General features: G+C 43.2%; 1 protein-coding gene across 2 annotated transcripts in view; it reads right to left on the bottom strand.

Annotated features, from left to right (window-relative positions):
- Positions 1–4,410: 4,410 nt before the first annotated feature.
- LOC147436941 (uncharacterized) overlaps positions 4,411–22,800 on the bottom strand; it is a 118,622-nt gene continuing 100,232 nt past the window's right edge. The window contains exon 7 of one of the 2 annotated variants that reach the window (XM_086486338.1): positions 4,411–5,424. In XM_086486338.1, coding sequence (XP_086342464.1) covers positions 5,280–5,424 — 145 coding nt within the window. In that variant the 3' untranslated portion in view covers positions 4,411–5,279. Of the gene's footprint in view, positions 5,425–6,155; positions 6,435–22,800 lie in introns of those variants that run through there. The other variant, XM_086486339.1, reaches the window with a different exon arrangement.

Raw genomic sequence — 22,800 nt, 5'->3', positions numbered from 1 at the left:
CCTTATCAATCACACAGATCACCTTGAATGGTATATCACACATTTAGATATTATAACCGGCCTTGCCATAATTCTCAAATTGGCAAGAATGTTTGGCGAGTAAAGTTTAGTATTTGCAAATTTTTAGTGTTTTAGTGGCCAAAATCAAAGTGAGGGAGTGAGCAAGACAAAGATTTCCAATAATTATCCCTGTGTAACGTCCTTGTTCTTGGCTTCTCGTACAAGATACCTTATGTATGTTCTAGCCTCATGGTGCGTAAGCAATATTTTACAAAGCTTTGACTACTCCAATCTTACTTTTGGTAATAATTTGATTACATAGTCAAATTTAGAAGGCTTGAGATTACGACATTGTTTTTTTGGGTGTTACCATATGAAGGGGTAGATGGATAGAAAAGTTAGCATCTATGCTTGCCAAGTATGGGACCTCTTTGAAGCCTTTATGAGGTTATGACATCAAAGTCGTATAATTTGAGGACCCTAGTTCTTCGATGGAGAAACAAAACCTATACTTCTACAAGCTTAGGTTTGTACTTTAGTACAATTATATTTACGTAGAAAAAAATGATGCTCTTTTGGTGTAACTCAACAAGTTCAAGTTTGGTGCAAGAACCACATGATGCTCCTCATGTGTACTTCTAGAGGATCAAGATTGTTGGACAAAATAAAGTCATACCTCTACAAGCTCAAGTTTGTATTACATCCATTTTATATTTAAGCACAAAGAAACATGATGCTCCTTACAGGTACCTGGTCGTTAAATATTCTGAACTGTCATGGTCTTGCATTTGCAACACCACTGAAGTAGCATGGGGGTATATTGATTTTGGATTTCACTATCTGCTTTTGAGAGAAATCAAATTTCTTTTGGTACAATAAAGGGATTGCACAAGCTGTTGAAAACACTTTGCCTAGTAATGCTTCGAAGAGTTAATGACACTATCAACGTTCACTATCTTTGTAATTTTGCCTCCCAACAAGGAGTGTTGGAACTTGGTCGCTACAAACTTTCCCTTTCTTCATATTTCTTATTTCACTCCTAGCATGGAGTATTGAAGGAAAAATCCACTCGATACAGATTCAAGATGAAGGTTACCTCTTAAGTTTCTATAAACATCGAGAATGGTAATGGGTGTCAATATATAACCTTTACCCTTCTCCAACCCCAACAATCCTGACGTTGCACTTTAACTTGATGTCACGAAGGTCTTCACATGGACAAAGAGATACCAATACTGTCAAGGTCCGGGGTCGGGGGGCAGGCCATCCTGGCTGTCCATCCCTCCCACATTACAAGACAGAATTAGCGTGCAGGGCTGTACAATGCATGACATCTCAGCACGTAGAATCCCAAAGGCGCAGACGACCAATATCAGGTGTCGAGCTCAGCATGCAAAATCATCGTCTAGCTCCTCCAATCATTGCCAATGATTATTACCAATGATTGCATGCCAAGTCAGTGCTCGTAATGCATGCATCAAATTTGCAGCTCGTAATCCAAACCTGCAACAATCAGTGGGGTAACGGCAGGTCAGCACCCTAAAATTGACGAGGTGATGACACCTCAGCATGCATAATCTAAATAATTTGACCTCTGCGCCATATTCAGGTGAACACTGCGCGACTGAGCACTCGCCTGCAGATTGCACTAATAATGGTGGCTCTGTTGGCCCTGCCCCCCATAATACCTGCTCCCCATGGCTCCCGGCCTCCGCTGGTCGCCAATGGGGCCTATGTTAAGGCTATATTTTGACCGTTTTAAAATATGTCGATATAACTTTAAATGCATGGATGATTCTCAAGAAGTAGAACGAAACTCAAAAAAATGAGATAGTACGTTGCATCTGTGTGTTGTGTCTCGCTCGTCAGGGGGCATACCTATAACCAATAAGCAAGGGAAAACTGGCTTATGGTAGTAATTTGGCAACCCAACAAACCGGTCATCATTTGGAACGCGTCAATTACAGAATATGCCCAAACACGCCTGTCACTAGGAAGCACTGTGCTGTTTTCATCACCATATGGAAACACCTTGAAGGCATGTGGCCTTACACGACTTTCGTATGGATGAGAGAATTCCAAAAAACACTAGGTACCTGCTCGTGACATTGTATATATTTGGGAATTCTTTGTCTTTGATCGCATGATACCACCAAACGGACAAGATTGTCAAGCTTTTGATGTAGCAAGAGGACATCATGTGGCCAGATGAAGTGATCTATGTGTACATCTTGCTTTTGATGTAGCGAGACGACATTGTGTGGCCAAATGAAGTGATTTATGTGTGCATGCATCCCCAGTCACAAGGGAAAGCAAATCCCTAATGAAATTTTCAAGCATGGTGAAACATAGGCTTTCTGTCCTTGATGACAGAGGGAGATCAAAGAATTGCAAAAGGAGCTTGAGCATAATGCTAAGTTGAAAGAAGGGGAACAACACAAAAGCAATAGCAATCGCGAGTCTTTTGACACCTGCCACTTCGGTCAACAGCCTTCAACAGTGACACCTCTCCAATAGCTTGGAATTGGCAGCCCTCTGACAACAAAGTGACAAGAGGTACATCTCAGAGAGAGAGCGATTATACTCCGAATTGAGACATGTGCCATGTAGAAGGATATTCATGGGGAACCTCTACAACATTCGAGGATGGGAGACATGGCAAGCGATAGCACCGGAGAGCTCAATTACCTTTCATGCCCTTTCATTGGTTTTCACCATCCTAGCTTTCTTTCACTTTTTAGTGATAGTGATTTTATTTGTTTTTTTTTGTTTTCCCTCTTTTTTTTGCATTATAATATATGATTCCACCCAAACACCCACTTCTAGACTATTTGAGAGGATGGCTTCATTCAAAGACATAGATATATGGACACATACATGTAAGACAATGCTAAAGTGGAAATCTAACAACTTAGGTTTTCACCCCAGAGATTACAGATTGTTGCTGAGAGAGCAACCCAACTTGAGATAGACTAAGTGAACTTGCAAGGCGCACCAAGATGAAGTAAAGAGTGAGGAGCATTATGCAACATATGAGGGTATACGAAGTCGATACACACCACTGTGCACATAGCATAATGAAGTCTAGAGACCATATACAACTCGTTCACTTCCTACTAATGAATTAGAGAGCCACATCCAACCACTTGCATTTTAGTGGAGGTTGACAATCACAAATCACAGACTTCTTTCAAAAAGCCACTCCAATACTCCCTATCATCACTCAAAGAGGGCTCACACTACAACACGCACATATAATTAGAGCTTGCAAATGACATGGAGTGCTTTTGAAAGATGCTAATAAAGATCTCTCTCTCTCTCTCTCTCTCTCTCTCTCTCTCTCTCTCTCTCTCTCGTTGTGTTTGATTTAATTCTAACATCCTAACCAAAGGGTCATGGACATTTCGGTGAAAGGATAGTCACTTTTGTGACACTACCTTTCCGCCTACCAAATACACTTGACCGATTGGCTATGGCCATCACCCATTCAATGGCTAGACCCAATTTGAATCCACGACTTTAGGATTGTGTTTACACCCTAAGCAAAGGGTGTTGGACGTCTCTCTCTCTCTCGTCCTGCTCATAGTAATAATTTATGAGTTACTTAAAACACCTATGTGTTTGTATGTGTTACAGTGACATGTTTGTGAGATAGGAGATTCAAATATATTTTGATTGTGCAAGTGTAGTTGAAATAAGGAGACTCAGACTTTGTATTACAAACCTCCAATGAAAGAAGAGCGTGCAAATGCACCTAAAACACAAGGAGAACTTTCATTTGCTAGCATCTTCTTAATCTTAAGTGGGTATTAAAATGTACTTGCACATTATTGTGCATTTAAGGAGCTCATTCCTTTGATGTTGCTAAAGAGGAACGGCACTTGTCTAACTTGTTTAGACAAGTGCATGACCTGTCCTCCAGACGAGGGAGAGTGAGAGGGACGCGTAGCGGAAGGTGAGCTTCCAACTGTTTTTTGGTAACTTACTGTCGTTTGGTATATAGAGAAGAAGAGAGAAAAGAGAAGAGAGAACAGAGATAATAAGCAATCTAGCAAAGCTTCCAGGAAACTTCCTCAAAATAATAATCATCAACAGCTTGATGAAGCGCTCAGCAGCATCAGGGCACGGGAAAATGAGTTTATGGAGCCACCTTTGGATGATTTTCACCCGTTTATGAGAAAGTGAAAACCATGTACAAAAATTTGAACTTTCCCACAAAATCTTGAAAACATAAGCTAGCCTCAAATCCTTCTTGCAGAACTTTGAGGGAGCCATTTTCTGGCTTGAACAGGTTTTCGAAAAAACATGCGACAGCCCCACTCTAGGTTTCCAGCAAATTACAGAGAGAGAGAGAGAGAGAGAGAGAGAGAGAGAGAGAGAGAGAGAGAGAGAGAGAGAGAGAGAGAGAGAGAGAGAGAGACCCTGAGAGCTTCTTTTGCCTTAGTCTTCTTGAAGACCATATCTAGTCCGGCAGCGTGAAAGACAAGACTCATACACCTTTGAATGCTATGGCTGGAGTTACATTAGTAGTCGTCATTGTGCCATTCTCTAAGGTTACTGTGCGGGAAGGAACTAAATGAAAACCAAAATTCTGGAGGGATAGTGACCAGAAAGGCGGCGAGAAAACATGGTGAGCTGCAGGCTCTAATGATGTATGTGACAGAAATCACGGGTAGACAAAACACTGGTGATCTTCTCTGTTCTCCTTGCATAAACATACCTGTTGGAATCTGTAAGAGACATTTAAGGGCAGGCAAAAAAGTACAAACATCACACGCCACCATATAGACGGCGACTCCTTCCTAGACCATCCTTTCCTCATTTCACCAAACATAGAACATGTGAACCAAGTTTCTGCGTTCCACTGACTCACATGCCATCCTTGCTGCCCCTTGGAATTCGTATTCTGTGTCTTTTTTGTAAGGCTCAGATATGGAATGTAGGCAGACATCCATATTTTCTGCACTTTTCAGCTGGTCCATCTTGTCTGGAAACTTTAAAACCAGAGACCAAATCACTAACGATCGCTCAAAAACCGTTGTATAGTTTTCTGGTCATTCATATCATGCTATCTGATCTGATCATTTGGTTAGTGGTACCAAGAATCCTCTTTGCCTCCAAACATGAAAAGGGCACCAAGATGGAAATGCAAAATCCGAAACATTAAAAATTGATGATTTTTCTGCCATGACATTTGGCTTTTTTGCCTCGCTATCTATGTTTCTGGATTGTGACATAGAACGTGTTCTCTGTGTCAGCCTCACTTTGTTCGACTTTTCTCAAGTTTGCACAAGCCTCTCTGTCTCATCTTGTAGTGGTGTGTTCTTTCCCCCAAAGCTCCTTAATTGAAATAGGGATGACTTATCATCCTGAAACAGATAGCTTGTTTTCATTTTCACCCTCCACCTCTCCCACAAGCTCTGCCTGCATATGACACATGTATGCATTCAAAATTATTTTTACGACATGAAGAATATTTTCATTTACATATAAGAATGAGGAAAGACCAGTAATTTGAGAGTGTACGTTTGAGCACATCTGCGTGTGCTGCTGAGTCATCTAAGAGAGAGAGAGAGAGAGAGAGAGAGAGAGAGAGAGAGAGAGAGAGAGAGAGAGAGAGAGGATACAAGTGGTTTAGAACTTGTGATTGTGGTACGAAGCTCTGTAGCAGCCCAAGTTGGAGTTTGTCCACTTGGGCTGCTAAAGAGCTTCCAGCAAATTTCTGCCGCAATTCAATCTCAGCTTTCTCCTCTAAACTATGCTGCAATCACATCTTTTTCGTAGTTCAGCAGTATTGGGCCGTCCTTGTGGTTTTGCACACATGGTGTATGCAATGGTTTTCCCCAGGGCATCTTGTTTTTTAATTCCATTTGTTTTTCCATTTGTCTGCAAGAGAGTTAAATACTTCTTCCCATACAATGTATCAAGCCTACATGGAATGATACCAGCTACTTATAAAGAGATGATATAGTGGTTTTGCACACATGGTGTATGCAATGGTTTTCCCCAGGGCATCTTGTTTTTTTATTCCATTTGTTTTTCCATTTGTCCGCAAGATACTTCTTCCCATACAATGTATCAAGCCTACATGGAATGATACCAGCTACTTATAAAGAGATGATATATGGACAGTTCTCTGGAATCTGCTGAGCTAGTAGGTGGCCAAAACGCACAGAATGATATACAATGATACAAAAGAAATGTAATCCAACAAAGTCACTATTTTCTGTAAATAAAGCACTACTGACCCAATCCTTTGACTTCTCATAAAGAGCCCATGTACAATTATACCAGAACCTTAAGTTTCAACAATCGTCCGTGGAAAACATATCTTACAGTTCGTCACATAAAATCACAATGTTTTGAAACACCATAACGCTAACTGCATATTGAAGCTTAAGCAGCTTATAATCTCCATAGCCCATCAAGATTCCCTACAGATAACAAAAACAAATGTATAGACAGCCAGTAACTACAAAAAAAAATTGCTGCAGAAGTCTACATCTCCTGAATCGAGAGACGTGCTGATTTACAAAAAATGCTGTTGCACGGTCTGTGAGTGCTACCAATGCATGAGTATCTATATCTGGAGTCTAGATTTTTGGTGATATAGCATGACAGATAATAGATCTTGTTTAGTGCAAGACCAAAATATCCCATGATAGTTATAAAAAAAGCAAAAGCATATGAGAATGTCGATCAATTTAAAAAAGATGACTGTGGAGGCACATACAAGTAGACAATTCCTCATGCTTATTAGGTGACGCAAGTGTCTCCTTGCTGAGCAGAGTGTTCACACACTTTTTTTTGTAGTAATGATAGATTGAATTACTAATGGGAAACCTCAAATCGAGGAAAACCATAAAAACATTACATATAAGAAATCAGCAACAGTCAAAGTCGAGCTCATAATGAAAGGAAGGGAGCTCGTCTAGGTCATGGGCATATGTAAGAGATTGACGAAGAGAGGTTTTGAAGAGAAATACATAGTCAACATGGACCCGCTGAAACATAGGGAGGGTACGTGCTCTCCAATCTAACCAAAGCATCCAAAATCGACTGTAGCTGTGCCTAAATAGTGCATGTATTTAGGATCCCATGCAATACTAGAAGCGTTTGTATATAGGGACGGTGTCACTTTTAAGCAATGCAAAAGCATCGCTATAGACGTCGCTACAAGAACGTCACATAAGTGACGCTTTTAGCAACGCAAAATGCATCGCATATGAGACGAGAAAGGAGACGAAAGGTGTCGCTCACACATCATCGCATATGCGACGCATAAAATTAAATTTTGAAGGTGTCGCTTGAGCAATGCCTCTAAAAATGACATCACTCGAGCACCACTAAACCGTTTTTTTTAAAGATCAAAATAGCGGAGCTCTTGATCATGGGAGCTCCCCAATTGTTAAAGTTCTCTCTCTCTCTCTCTCTCTCTCTCTCTCTTCGCCCCATGGGTTTGGATTCTCTCTCACTGTTTTTAGGGTTTCGTCACCTCTTTTTGCTGTTTTTAGGGTTTCATCATTTTTTTTAATGCTGTTTTTCAGGGTTTTGTCACTGTTTCTTGCTGTTTTTAGGAATTCGAAACTGTTTTTTACCGTTTATTAGGGTTTTGCCACTGTTTTTTAGGGTTTTAAATGTGTTTTTCTGTTTTTAAAGTTTTGAAGCTGATTTTCTCTGTTTCTTAGGGTTTCACAAGCGTTTCTTGCTGTTTTTTATAGAGTTTCTTGTATTTTTTTGGTTGTTTTAATCTCTCTCTCTCTCTCTCTCTCTCTCTCTCTCTCTCTCTCTCCATTGGGCTACCCATTGACCCCCTTTCACATAGCCTCCCCAGTGGCTATAGCCCGCCTCCCTCTCAACATGAAGTTCTCGATCACCAACAAGCGGATATCAATACGTGAAGTTGAAGTGAAGGAGTGGAAGAAAGAGATGGAGGCAACCTTTCTTCAAAAGATGGAGGAATGGAAAGAGGAGAAGAAGAACCTATGCGAAAGGATTTCTCGCGTCGAAGAGCAAGCGGCTTCACAAGAAGCCACAATCCAAACTCTCCAAGGTGAACTTCTTGTAGCAAAAAGTGGGCGGCTCGAAGAAGGAGAAATTCAGCGATCCATGATGAAAGAAATTTTTTTCCCGAGAAAGAGATCCTTAGAAATCGGCTTGTGTCAGCTCTCAGTCTAACCCACATGTATCTAGCATGATCATCTCTCCGTACAATATGTAGTAGTGGCTGTAACTCCTCCCTAAATAGCACTGCTCCTGAACCTCTACTCCCATACTCCGATCTCGCGACTGTCCTGTGGGCTGTATCACACCACATGTGGCATAAGCTGTCCAGGGGCTTGATGAGTCTCTGAGAAGAAAACAATGTCCCTGTCTCTGAAACTGTCCTCAAAGGCACCAACGTCCAACCTCATAGATCCATTACAATTCCAAGTAGCCATCTTCAGTGTGGTCCCATAGGTCTCACACCGTCATGTAGAGTGCCGCTCTACAATCACCACCCGACCATCTTTGTAAAAGGCCGTCTTTCCCTTCTCCCTTGCCGATGTAATCTCTGGCATTACCTCTCTCATATGCGCAAGTTGTGAGAGAGAGAGATCATCACCGAGGAAAATACCTGTCTTCTTGAGAGTAGGCCTCTTTTTCAGGAATTTCTTCTTCTCTTCCAAGGAGGGGAAGCGTAGTATGAGAGTTCTCTCTTTTGAAGATTCTCCCGGGCCATCACTCTTCTTCCCCACTCTCCATGCCTTTGTGTGTGAAGGCTTGTCCAGCCCCATCATGGATGTGAGGATTGTGACCTCTTTTTCCACATTGTTTTATGTCCTTGAGACCGGTTACCCTCACATGTAGAGCCCGCATCCTCCTAGGGGACTTCAATGCCCGAACGGGCAACTCTCAGACAGTCTTCTACGACACTTCAAATGAGATGCTTAGAGAGCTGGATGTGGGTGACTTGGGGCTTGATAGATGCTCACATGACAGAGAGCAGACGGAGTATGGGATGACGACCACACATGGGTTAGCCATACTTAATGGCTTACAACGATTTCCTGGAGCAGCTGGTTTCAATGCTTTCCACATAGACACGGGGCCAGTACAGTGGACTATGTTATGGCACAACCGAGCTTTATTCCTTGTATTCAGGATTTCAAAGTGGGAGCCAAACTAGTGGGTTTGTGGATTTCCGCAAAGCATTTGACATGGTGCCGAGAGCTCGATTGATGCGCAGACTGCAGGAATGGGGGTGCCCATAGTGTTGATTTTGGGGGATTATGGCTCTATACAGATCACTGATGGGACATGTACGCATCCCGGAGGGGATATCTGATTTAATTCACTCCACCATTGGTGAAACAGGGTTGCCCATTGTCTCCTACTCTATTTGGTATGTTTGTTGATGAGGTATCTGATTACATTGACAGAGAGGGTGATAGAGGTGCCCAACTGGCAAGGATGTGGATCCCATTGTTGTTATATGCTGATGATATAGTGTTGATCTCTGACTCACCAGAGGGTATGCAACGACAGTTGGATGCATTACACAGTTTTGTAGAGGATAGTGGATTGTCTGTAAACCTTGGTAAAACCAAGGTTATGGTGTTTAACACCAAACCACAGTGGCTCAGTAGTTTCATATATGGTCAAGAGATTGTAGAGTATATAGATGCATACACTTACCTTGGGGTTGTCTTCACTGGGCCGAAGTGTTGATTTTGGGGGATTATGGCTCTATACAGATCACTGATGGGACATGTACGCATCCCGGAGGGGATATCTGATTTAATTCACTCCACCATTGGTGAAACAGGGTTGCCCATTGTCTCCTACTCTATTTGGTATGTTTGTTGATGAGGTATCTGATTACATTGACAGAGAGGGTGATGGAGGTGCCCAACTGGCAAGGATGTGGATCCCATTGTTGTTATATGTTGATGATATAGTGTTGATCTCTAACTCACCAGAGGGTATGCAACGACAGTTGGATGCATTACACAGTTTTGTAGAGGATAGTGGATTGTCTGTAAACCTTGGTAAAACCAAGGTTATGGTGTTTAACACCAAACCACAGTGGCTCAGTAGTTTCATATATGGTCAGGAGATTGTAGAGTATATAGATGCATACACTTACCTTGGGGTTGTCTTCACTGGGCCGAGGTTTTCTTTGAGGAGAGCAGCAGAGACTAGACTGACTAGAGCTTATGCGGCCTTGGGAGGCTTGGAGAGGATGTGTTCGCACGTCCAGTTCCAGGAACCTTAGACAAAGTTATGGCTCTTTGATACTTTAGTAGCCTCACCTATGTGTTGTATGGGGTGCAGATATGGGGACCTTCTGTAGGCTAGGATGTATGGAGAGGCCCTTGGTATCTATGATCTCTCGACTGATCAGAGGCAAGGCCCCCGTATCCCACACTATCATTCGAGAACAGCTAGCTGCCCCTCCTATGGAGATTGAGGCGCTTACTAGATCAGTCTCCTTTGTGCATAGCTTGTGGGATACTACTAGAGACAAATATGCTAGACTTGCCCTTGAGTCTTCCAGACAGTTAGCTCTTCAAGGGGACACTTCATGTTGGTAAGCACAGATGACATCATGGTTTTAGATGCATGGCTTCACCATGGACAGCTGTCCCCGTTTCCAGTACTCTCTTCAGACACCTAGAGTGCAGATGAGGATGGATTCTAGTAGTAGTAGTATCTTTGTTCTAGTCTTTTTGTACCCAAACATGGTATCAGATTCACTATTTTGTGATAGATTGGTCTCATAGGTCGTTTTGGCCTTTTGAAGACGTTAATATAACATTTCATTTCATTTCATCTCTCTCTCTCTCTCTCTGTGCTCCCATCGAAGGTCTCTTGGAATAGTTTCCTACGACCTTAAAATTCTCTTCTTCTTCTTCTTCTCTCTCTCTCTATGCTCCCATCAAAGGAGGAGGTTGCAACAGAGGATTAGATCTATATTGGCAAGACATGGGAGACACCCTGTGCAAACTCTCACCATGGAGGACATCGACACAATCATGCAGCGACCGATGCGAGCCACCTCTAGATTCTGATACACATATCCACCATTTTGTATATGTTCTCTAAGATACACACCCACTTTTTGTATATGTACCTCTCACGCTCTTGATACCCACCTCTTACAGCTCTTGTGGCGTTTCTATTTAGTTAGTTTCTTTCCTTCTTTTTATCTAGACCTTGTATCAAATTCACCATGATGTAACTCTAAGGTCTTATAGGTCAATATGGCCTTTACAAGACGTTAATATAACATTTCATTTCATTTCTCTCTCTATGCTTATGGCCAAACAATGGCGGAAGCACTCCAAAAGGCTAGAAATATCGACCAAAAGATATCCCAAGAAAACGAGTTTGAAGACATGTAGAGATGTAATCAACAATTGATGCGTATGAGAGAGTTCACACACACACACACACACACACACACACATGCTAGAGTTGGGCGATTGTTCACTCTTAAGAGGCTGGGGTCTATTATATAGACCTTGGCCAAAAGCAGCAGCCCTTAAAAGCACTTGCAATTCCCCAGCTGAGTGCACAAATTGGTTATGGAACAACGTCAGCCTCAAATTTGGTTACCATCCGGTGATGTTGAATCAAGCGCTTGGATTTGTTGGCTAGCTTCCGCGACTCCGTGGTTGGATTCTTGAAACATGCTAATAGTGACAACAACTAGCAAGCTACTAACTAGTGAATCCTATGGTCGCTCATCTTGCAATCTATGGCTCAAGTCGTAAAATTCATTGTGTTTTTCTCTATTGTCTTTGCCTCTTTTTGTTGATAAGTTATATTGCGTTTTGTAAACCTGCAGGTTTCGAGAACAATATCTAGAGAAATGGCACTTCAGTGTGCCTTCTTGTGCTTCGTAGCAATTGCAGAATTGCTAAAGGAGAGTCCACAACAAGATGATGTGGCCTTCTTGCAGACGTGGTTGCATTTAGTCCAGTGTTTGGGTCGATCAATCAACATCAGCATTGGCAAAAGAAGAGGCCACGAGCATAGAAAAGCTTGGGCTTATGCTCGGCCCCAAAATTTTGTTGACAACTACCTTCTAGAATCTTACAGTGACAACATGTTCAATTGACGTCTCCGAGTTAGCAAGGATACCTTCTGTTACACTTGTGGGAAGGTGGCTCCTTTCATGCAATAGCGTGTCACTAACATGCACAAAGCCATCGACCTTCCAACACGTGTGACCGCCGCTATGCTAAGGTTAGCTTCAGGCACACATTTGGAAGGTTTAAGTGACTTGAATGGGTGTGCAAAGAGCACAGCATGTGGGATTGTTTTAGATTTTGGCAAGGCCATCATTCACTCAGGTTTGAGAGAAATGTACATTCGTTGGCCTTCTACATCACGCTTTGAGAAGTTGGCTAGTGAATTCCGAGGAATACTCTTTGTTGTTGGTGCCATCGATGGTTCACATATTCCAATCATTGCACCAAAGAAGAACCATGTGGATTACTTCAACCATAAAGGCTTCCATTCAATCTTATTGCAATTAACAGTGGTGGCAGATTGTTCCGTATGGGTCTACGATGTTGGATGGGCATGGTCAATCTATGACTCCCTGAACTTCACACGTAATAAATTGGGTCAAAAATGTGCTAGAGGTGAGTTGGGCCATTACTGTTTGGTGGGAGACTCTGCTTATCGGGCTTGACCATTTATGTTGGTGTCATTCAAAGGGTGCAAAGAAGGCATGTCGTGCAAGAAGTTTATTGGAATTCCATACAATCTAGCACAAGAATGCCCGTGAAAGGAGCATTTGGCATGCTAAAGGCAAGGTTTCGCATCTTGTTGAAGAGATGTGACATCGATCTACATCATGTTCCTGATGTAGTGGCAACATGTCTCATGTTGCACAATATTTGCATACGCCACTTCGACATGAAATAGATGCGTGATGCGGAAGCCAGCCTAATGATTGGTAATTCGCACGAAGAGAACCAAAGGACTGCGGCAAGCTCTATGGTGGAAATTCAAGCACTTCATTCCACAAGGACAAAGGATGCAATTGAGCGAGCTCAAAGGGGGGATGAAGGAGGTGTGCAGGGGGGAGTGGCAAATGACCTTGGGTTAGGTGCCAATCGTTGCAACAATCTTGCAAAATCATTATATTAGGAACATGCGAGGAACAAAGTACAACAAGTCTTTTGGTGATGGTAATGTCAAATGAGACATCCACTTGAGCTAATGTAATATGGGTTGGGATTTTCACTTGGGTTTTTTTATATTTGATGGTTGCAATCTTGGAATAAAGTTTATCAATTTGACTTTATCACATTGTAGTATTAAGGTATAATCAAAGTCATTTGTTTTTTAGAACCGGATGATCACTAGTGTCATTGGTTAAGACAATAGCCAGGCTCAGCATGACATGTACTATTTTGATGCATACAGCAACCTGCAAGCAATGGCTCTTACAGCAACTCCAGAGTCCTTAAATATTGCCCCCACCCCGCCCCGGCCCCCGGGGCCTGCCCACACACACACACACACGCAGCACCACCAAAAGAACAAAGCAACCTCTATGTGTAGACGGTGAGCTCTCCAATGCTGAACCTCGAATCAAGTGCCTCTCACAACCAAGCACTACAGCATTGCCTTTAACTTCTTATATTAAATTCAACACTTCATGATTCAGCGGTTACTCGATTTTTCAATGCAACATTCACTTTCATTTCCTACATGAAATTCAGCAGCCATGACATTCTTAATTTTCTGCACATCTAGTACCTTTCTTTTTATAATGGTTGTTTTTCTTACATTGATTTTTTACACCTATGGCTCTCCATGAAGAAGAGTGCTTTCATCGGGCATGTGTTGCCCAGAGGCAATACATCAAAATTGCTCATTGTCATTGCCCACTTCCCTTGAAAGGCAACTTCACCTTGCCTGATGGCATAAGGAAGAGGGCTCGACAATGTTGATGTCTACCCTTGTGGTTCTCAATGATGAGGATTGCTTGCGAAAAAAAGCAACCTCCCCATGTACCTCTAGGCGAGCTCTGTTTTGGAGAAATGCCATAGCTTGAGGAAAGACAACAGCCAAATTAGCACTTTTGTAATAATCGTACCTTTTTGCATTGAGAAAATAAATGGCTGTTATTTTTTACATGACCTGATGTCCATCTTCAAGCCAAGTGTCTTGCCTCCAAGAGGACCAAGACTATTGAGTGGTCTTGGTGGGACGGGTCTTGGAAGACTGCTCTTACAAGCAAGGCGGTGGCAAGCGTTGGACTTGCAAGTATTGCAAGGAGTTCAAAACAGGAAGTGCTACTCGCATTTGTGCCCACTTATTGTGCATTGCAGGGCATGAGATTGCATTTTGCTCGGCCATAAGCGATTCGGACATTGAGCAACTTCGTAGTAAAAAGCAAGAGGTTCTACCTCCAGCTAGGAAAACCAAAGGTGTGGATCCTCAGGCTTATGTGACTGTTTCTCAACTATCATAGGCAAGTGCAGGCACTCAACGAGTATCTATGAAGGCGTGCACTCCTATTTTGGTCCATCCACTACTTTTGCCTTTGGACACCTCCTGGAGTGTCGCAATCTCAAGGACGGCCTAAGAAAACTACCCTCCATAGTAGGTGGAATCCAGTGAAGGAGGAGAAGTCCGATGCTGCTGTTGCACGCTTTTTCTATCACGACTCCATCACATTTTATGCCGCACGAGCTCCTACTTCAAAGATATGGTAAGGAAGATTGCGAGTATGGACCCATTTATACTCTTCCCTCAGGGGAGGCCATTCGAACTAGTCTTCTCCAAAAGGAAGTATAAGTAGTTGCAGCTGCAGCACACACTGTGAGATCCTCATGGGCTAGAAATGCCATTTCTTTTGTTACAGATGGCTGGGGTGATACTGGAGCAAGATCAGTCCATGGAGTTATTGCATACTCTCATGGGCAAGCTTACTTTGTGTCTGCTCACAATGCCTCTGATTCTGGCAAGCATGCGGAGCAATTTGCACAGGAGTAGATTGAAGCTATCCTGATTGTGGGTGCTCACATAGTTATCCCGTGGCTAATGGTGAACCAGCAAACAGGGCAACAGGAAGATTGGTGCAACACAGGTTTCCACACATTACCTTCTCGGCTTGCATGTCTCACTGCTTAAACAATCTCCTCAAGGATATTGGGAAGATGGATTGGATAGCTCCCGTCATAGAGTATGGCAATCTACAGGCATACATATCTGCTCGCACAGTTCAGGAAGACGTCTACTCATGATCTTCGCAAGTACTCTGATACAAGGTTTGGTTACAACTTTCTAATGCTTGGCTTTTTGGTCAAGTGTATAGGCGCCCTCGAGCAGCTTATGGTTAGTAGTGAGTTAAAAAGCCACCACTTGTCATCTACGGCTATAGGCAAGTCATGTGCTGCTCATGTTTGTGATCCTCGTTGGTGGGAGGAGATGAAACGTGTAGTATCGTTAGGCAGGCCAATCATCCACTTGCTCAGGATGACTGACGCATTACAGCCTTGTATTAGAAAGATTTACGAGGCCATGGTCAGAATGATCAAGAGGCTAGAGGAGCTAGAGCCTAACAAAGGTAGGTACCAGGTTGTGAGAGACCTATGCCAGGAAAGGTGGGATTCCTTCCGCTCCATGCATGCAACAGCTTTTATGGTGGATCCCCAATTCCAATCAGGTGCAAAGACATATCAGAGATCAGTGGTGGGAGGACTATGATGCCGAAACATATGGTGCAAAGCAAAGACATATCAGAGATCAGTGGTGGGAGGACTATGATGCCGAAACTCCAGAGTTGCAACAATTTGTGATAGACTTGGACACCCCAAGCCGAAGATTGAAAGCAAGTGAAGGAAAATTTCTTGTTTACATAATCTAGGAGAGGATGAATTTTGTAATGCCAAGGCATTCCCAAAATAACATCGCATCCTTGTATTGGAGCAACTAGGAGAGATTCTCGATCAAAGTACTTCTCAATCTTCAGATTTAAATGCCCTTGCACTGGACTGGAATTCGTAGTCAACCCTTCAAAGGCTAATCCTAAATTAATTGGAGTTCCCAATCTCTCGGAAGTACGTCCAAGAGATTCTGAGGTATCCAATGAAATGAAATTGTCGGTGGAGCTTGGATCAAACAAGATCAATACTCTCTGCCCATTTAAGCTGCCCCACCCTTTGAGTAGCTGTCTTTTTCCTTTCTCCTTCCTGGTGTTGGCTTGTTCGTCATGTACTGAATTTGATGCAGGAGGAGGAGAATCTTTCTGAAGATGTGGGCAATCTGGTCTCCTGTGGCCTCTCGCCACAATAGAAACATTTACCCTCTTCCATATAGGCCTTCAACTTTCAATTGAAAGGGAGTGAGGAATTTGCTTTTCTTCACACCCTCTTGCTTCTTTTATAGGCCTTTGGGCTGATCTAAAGGCCACTTTCGTGTGGAGGTTTTGCCTGCTTGCAAGGAGTTTTTTTCGAATGCAAGTTATCGACTATCAGGGCGGACTGCATCATAATTTGGAAAGTGTTTCGAGGGTACAACTTCATGCTTTTCAGAAGTACCGGCTGGAGTCTGGCTTCAAACTTACACATCTACTCTTCATCAAAAACTTTCATAAAGAGAGGCAATCCCATCCTTTCTTCACATCGTCGGTAAAGTCGAGGAGAAGGAATTGAGCATAAAACTCCTTATTGAACTCCTCCCAATCTTTAGGTTTGTGTTTTTCCAGAATTGTGGTAAGCCACTAGTTGCTAGCCATATCTTTTAGATACATGCTAACAGGGCGTAGTTTTGAGCGCTCTGAGAAATTACCTTCTGCAAAGGCCACCTTGAATTGTTGAATGAATGTGAGAGCCTTCGTAACAACCCTCCTTCCATTATAGCATTCGAATTTGGCATCTTTATCTCCAGCTTTGAACATCTTCTTCTTCTTCTTATGGTGTTGGGACATGGAGATGGCTTCGAAATCTTTGTACACCAGAATTTTGTGTTGGTTCTTCCTTTGATCGTCATCTTGTTTTTCTACTTCAAGTGGTTGATCTACAGCCTCGTCTGAGGGTAACTCAAGTTCCTCATTAGGAATATTATTAACCAAGTTCTTCATAAAAGAATAATTTGGCGAGTAATTTGGTGAAGGGATCTTGTCTTTTTCATGCTGTCGGGAGGTTCCTACTACAGGATCCCTCTGAGCCCGTGTTGGGGCCCCACTCTCAAGTATTCCTTGAGTTGGTACTGGGGGATTCTGAGGTGGCTCTTCCACTATCTTTGCTTTACTGTCACGTGCACATCTAACCCTATGTATACGTGGACAAGCTACTTCATGACATGGGTTCAGTTCAGTTAGATTAGGAAGTGTTCTGGCACTTTTGTGAGTCTGTTCGCAGACCGTGCATGTCCAGACACTTAGATTAGATGCATATCCTCTGGTTGCACACAGCATGATCATAAGGTTACAGTCAGAACCCATCAAGAGCATTTTTACAATGCATAGATCTATTTTCCCTATTTTAGCTAATTTTCACTTATTATTTTTAAGTGACTTTTGTTGAAAACTGGGTAGGGCAATTTTGACAAGTATATAAAGAAACCTAGAGCTAGCATTTCTGGCAAAAGAGGCAGCAGGAACCGCGTGTTCAACACGCACCTTCTCAGCAGGACCCTCCACAGGACACCTAGCGTTTTCTACATCAGCAACCTAGCATTTTCAGCATTGCAGACAAGCCCAACGTTTTTGCATTTGTAGCAACCTGGCAATAGTAGATTACAGATCAGCCCTAGCGTTAGCAGTTTACACCAGCAGATCAATAGCGTTTTTTATTTGCATATTAGCCTCGGCATTTTGTAGATCTACCGCGACGGAACCTCAAGATAGACCAGCGTTTTCAGTTTTCAGCATAGACACACCAAAGTAAAACCCCCGAACCTCGCAGATCTCACCTTCTTGCAGCAGATCCTCGCCGCACGGTCAGATCCAGCGTAGTTTGCAGATTCAGGCCGGAAAACACAGATTACAGCATCTGCGTTATCAACGCGTCGTCGTTGCATCGTCATCATTGACATAGAGTCAGAATTCAGCAGATAAAGATTTGCAGATTTCAGCCCGTCTCGTCGGTCGCCCTCATCGTCGTCGACATCATCGGCAAGTCCAAAGCATTGTAGAGATTTGTGCAATCAGTAGTAGAGAGTGGGGCCTTTGGAGGAGGGTTTGAAAACATTCTGGTGTCGTATTCTTCTCTCTATCTCTCAGTCTCAGCACCTTCATTCACAGTGTTCACCACTTTGTTTGTGTCCATTGTACTCTCTCACTAACGGAACGGAAGGCTCTCCCTTCTGTAAGTAAAAGGAACCCTTGAGCACAGTTTGGAGCACTCATCTTGAGCAAAGTTCAACTTTCACTTCCGGTGCACCTTACATTGGTATCAGAGTTTTGCCAGTGTTCTATATCACTCAAGGAAAGAACCACAAGAATTTTTTTTGCTTGTTGAGGTCGCACGTAACCCAAGTCCTCTTGGGCGTGCCGATTCCTAATCGTGTTTTTGAAGAGTGACAAGAAACCCAAGAAAGAAGGGCTTGTCCAGCCTCCCCTTGTTTCTCTTTTCACTCATTGAGAGCGAACCGTGCACTTAGCGGCCGGCCAATCAACGTGACGTGGGAAAAAGCAACCTTGGTGTGAGCGCAAGGCCGCCAAGGGGTGCGCCGGCGGAAATGAGAAGAGCTCGGGTAAAGAGAAGATCCTTCTCTAACACAGATTGCAAGCTAAAGAAGAACCTCCAGAACCTTAAGACTCCAGAACCTCAAGAACCTCAAGACCCAAGAACCAAAACCCAAGTTCCTCGTGAACTTAAGAACCCAAGACTTCAATGTATGGTCATTACCTGAAGCGGAATGGATACTTCGCATGGAGGTGATGAGCATGGCAGTGGCGATGAAGAATTTTCCGCACGAGGAGGTTTTTCTGACCATCCCCCTTCCCCATCTACGCCACGGTTTGCACCAAATCCTATGGAGGCTTTGGTCAAGACGATGATGGACTAGATGGAACAACAAGAAGCGACTCGCATTGCCTTGGAACGCGAGCACGATGCACAAAAAGAAAGAAAAGCAGATTCCAGAAAGAAAGGCAACTATTGAGCGTGAGCGTGAGCAAGCGCACTTGAAGGCCGAAGACAAACGAGCAACCTTGGAGGCAGAGTGTGAGGTGCAGAGAGACCTACGCATGCAAGAGTTGGTCCGACAGGCTCTCACCTCGAGACCCGAGCCGGACACAGATGTTGGTGGTTCATCAAGTGGCGTACGCCGAGATTCGGACTCCAACAACCCCGTCATAGAGAAGATCACGTTCAATAAGTATGATGGTAAGATGGATGCTACGATTATTCATTCTTGGTTGCATCAATTTAATGCTTATTTTGCGACAACTAAGAAGACAGGAAATAGCAAGGTTTTGACGGCAACCATGTACTTTGCCAGCGATGCCATTAATTGGTACCACGCATGGCAAGAGGCACAATTGACTGCGCACCTAGAGGAAGCCGAGGAAGGCACGCCCCTTTCCTTCAATTGGGCCGACTTCCAAGACAAGCTCAAGAGCGGTTTATGCCCCCATAGTACCCAGCACGGTTGAAAGACGATTGGTGCAGTCTCAAGCAAAATGGTATGCCAGTTATGTTTTTCTCTAATCCTGTTTTGCAGCTCGGCACCCAATTACGCAAATCGGATGATGAGCGCAAGGAGGCTTTCATTTTCAAGTTGGACGACTAAATCAGGTTTGATATTGAAGTCCTCAACCCAATCGATCTCAACAAGGCGGTAGCGATTGCTCTCGCACAGGAGATGCAGCACAGCAAGGGAAAGCCTAAGCAAAACAAGACTTCCACAAGTACCTCTCAGACTTCTCAGAACCCTCAGAACGGTAAGAACAGTAACTCTTCTAACCAATCTTCCAATAGTATCTCAGAAAAGAACTCTCCAAATGAAGCTAAGGGTAAAGCTAACACAATTGCTAAACCTAAGCTCACTCCAAATGAAAAGGTAGAACAATGAATTTTAGGAGGATACATCACGTTGGAAGAGCAAAGCATTTATTCTAAGGAAGGTCGTTGTTACCATTGTCACATTAAGGGTCACATAAAAAGAACATGTTCTAAGCTTGAATCGAATGAATCTAAAGAACCCACAGAACCCACTTTCTCTGTCAATGCAATAAATGAGAACACGAGTGTGACCCAAGTTTCTCCTAATCCTCCCATTGATGATGAACACGAGTGTGACCCAAGTTTCTCCTAATCCTCCCATTGATGATGAGTCTCTCATTAAGTGTTATGGTCATGTGAAGGGTAAGCGTTTTGTCATATTGTTTGACCCAGGCAGTATACATGATGTGATTAGCGACTCTCTTGTCGAAAGACCTCGCTTGGAGGTTAGCACGACATTTCCTTTCGAGGTGTCAGGCTTCGCTCCCGGTATGGACTCTCTCATCACCAAAGAGTGCCTTGATGTTTTGTTCACTGTTCAACAAGCGTCCTTCCGCACGAAATTTGTAGTCTCTCCTCTCTCAGGATGTGATATGCTTTTAGGCATTCGATGTTTTCGTGAGCATAACCCTCTCATTGATTGGGCAGCTAATACGTTCACTTTCAATGCTAAAAGTGACTCTCCCATTGTCATTCGTGGGAAGCAAGTTGTTCATTCTTCATCTCTCATTTCTAATGTGCAGGCGAAGATTGAAAGGATTCAGGAGAAGGAGACTCGAATTCTCGTCTTCTCCAAAGCACGACACACATGATTTGCATGATAAGGATAAGCATGATGATTTGCATGATCAGGATGTGATTATTCAGAAGCATGATGATTTGCATGATAATGATGTGATTGTTCACAAGAATGACGGTTTAGTTGATACTTTTTCTAGTGAAGCTAACCTCATTGCAGAGACGATAGATCATGAAGAACTGATCTTGGTTCTCGAGTCAAGGGCCAAAGAAACCCCCCTAGGAAGTAATATGTGTTCGAATGATTAGTCAGCACGCATTGTTCGAGTGTTTCATTGGTGATGCTTTCCTGTATTTTAGTCACCGTCATTATGTGATCCCTTTTCAAAGGCATGCCATATTGTATGATGAGCACGATTCACTCATGAATGAGCACGGATGTATTGCAGATGATTCATGAAAAGATGAAATGTTTGCAACCAAGGAATTCACATTCCATGTCTCTTCCTTGGCATGACACAGTTTCAGAAAGAGCACAAGAAGGATTGAGCATCAAGCATCGGCATTTCCATTGTGATTTGCCACAGTTGATTGATTTAGATCAGAAAGTCAAGATTCAACCCCATTGTTTGCGTGTGTTTGATGAACGGCTTGGCACTCCGTCACTTTGTTCATCTGCATTGCATGCACAGTTTTATTGAAAGAATAGAATTTTTCCAGTCACTTTACATGGAATGGGTATGTTCATGTTTTTGTGTTGGAAGTGGTTTCAAGAATTTTCAGCCTCGGAGATCCTTGAAGAAGGTAGACACATGACTTTAGACGAAGTTGAAGCATTGAAGGAGTCTCAGAAGACTTTGTCTCGCTTTCGACGCGGCCCAAAGAAGCAAGCGTTGCAGATCTTTATGAAGTTCAAGTATCGCATGACCCACGCATCAGAGTGGGCCGACGAAGAGTCCTTCACAAGATTCCAGACACTGTTGGCGATCTCCCTCGACGCCATACAGTTTGGTACCAGTACCTCACTTTGAAAAGGAGGGGATGTCACGTGCGCAATTAACCCTAAGCGTACGTGGACTAGCTACTTCATGACATGGGTTCAATTCAATTAGATTAGGAAGTGTTCTGGCACTTTTGTGAGTCTGTTTGCAGACCGTGCATGTCCGGGCACTTAGATTAAATGCATATCCTCTGGTTGCACACAACATGATCATGATCATCAGATTACAGTTAGAACCCATCAGGAGCATTTTTATAGTGCATAGACCTATTTTCCCTATTTTAGCCAATTTTCACTTATTATTTTTAAGTGACTTTTGTTGGAAACTGGGTAGGGCAATTTTGACAAGAAGTATATAAAGAAACCTAGCGCTAGCATTTCTGGCAGAAGAGGTAGCAGGAACCCCGTGTTCAATAGGCATCTTCTCAGCAGGACCCCCCACACGACACCTAGCGTTTTTTGCATCAGCAACCTAACAATTTTAGCATTGCAGACAAGCCCAACGTTTTCGCATTTGCAGCAACCTGGCAACAGTAGATCACAGATCAGCCCTAGCGATAGCAGTTTGCACCAGCAGATCAATAACGTTTTTGTAGATGAAGACAAAATCAGCCCTTGAGTTTTTGATTTGCATATCAGCCTCGGCATTTTGCAGATCTACCGCAACGGAACCTCAAGATAGACCAGCGTTTTCAGTTTTCAGCATAGACACACTGCAGTAGAACTCCCGAACCTCGCAGATGTCTCCTTTCTGTAGCAGATCCTCGCCGCACGGTTAGATCCAGCGTATTCAGCCCGGAAAACGCAGATGCTTCAGCGCGTCTTTGTTGCATCGTCGTCATTGACATCGTCAAGGACACAGAGTCAAAATTCAGCCGATAAAGATTTGCAGATTTTAGCCATTAGCATTTTCAAATTTCAGCCCGTCTTGTCGTCGCCCTCATCGTCGTCGACAAGTCCAAAGCATTCTAGAGATTTGTGCAATCAATAGTAGACCACTCTCGCTATAGAGAGTGGGGCCTTCGGAGGAGGGTTTGACAACATTCTGGTGTCGTATTCTTCTCTCTCTATCTCTCAGTCTCAGCACCTTCATTCACAGTG

Source organism: Adiantum capillus-veneris, chromosome 17, assembly GCF_014529385.1.
Source record: "Adiantum capillus-veneris isolate H3 chromosome 17, ASM1452938v2, whole genome shotgun sequence".
NCBI lineage: Eukaryota > Viridiplantae > Streptophyta > Polypodiopsida > Polypodiales > Pteridaceae > Adiantum > Adiantum capillus-veneris.
The sequence above is the reverse complement of the archived record's forward strand: the minus strand, read 5'-3'. Positions and strand labels throughout refer to the sequence as shown.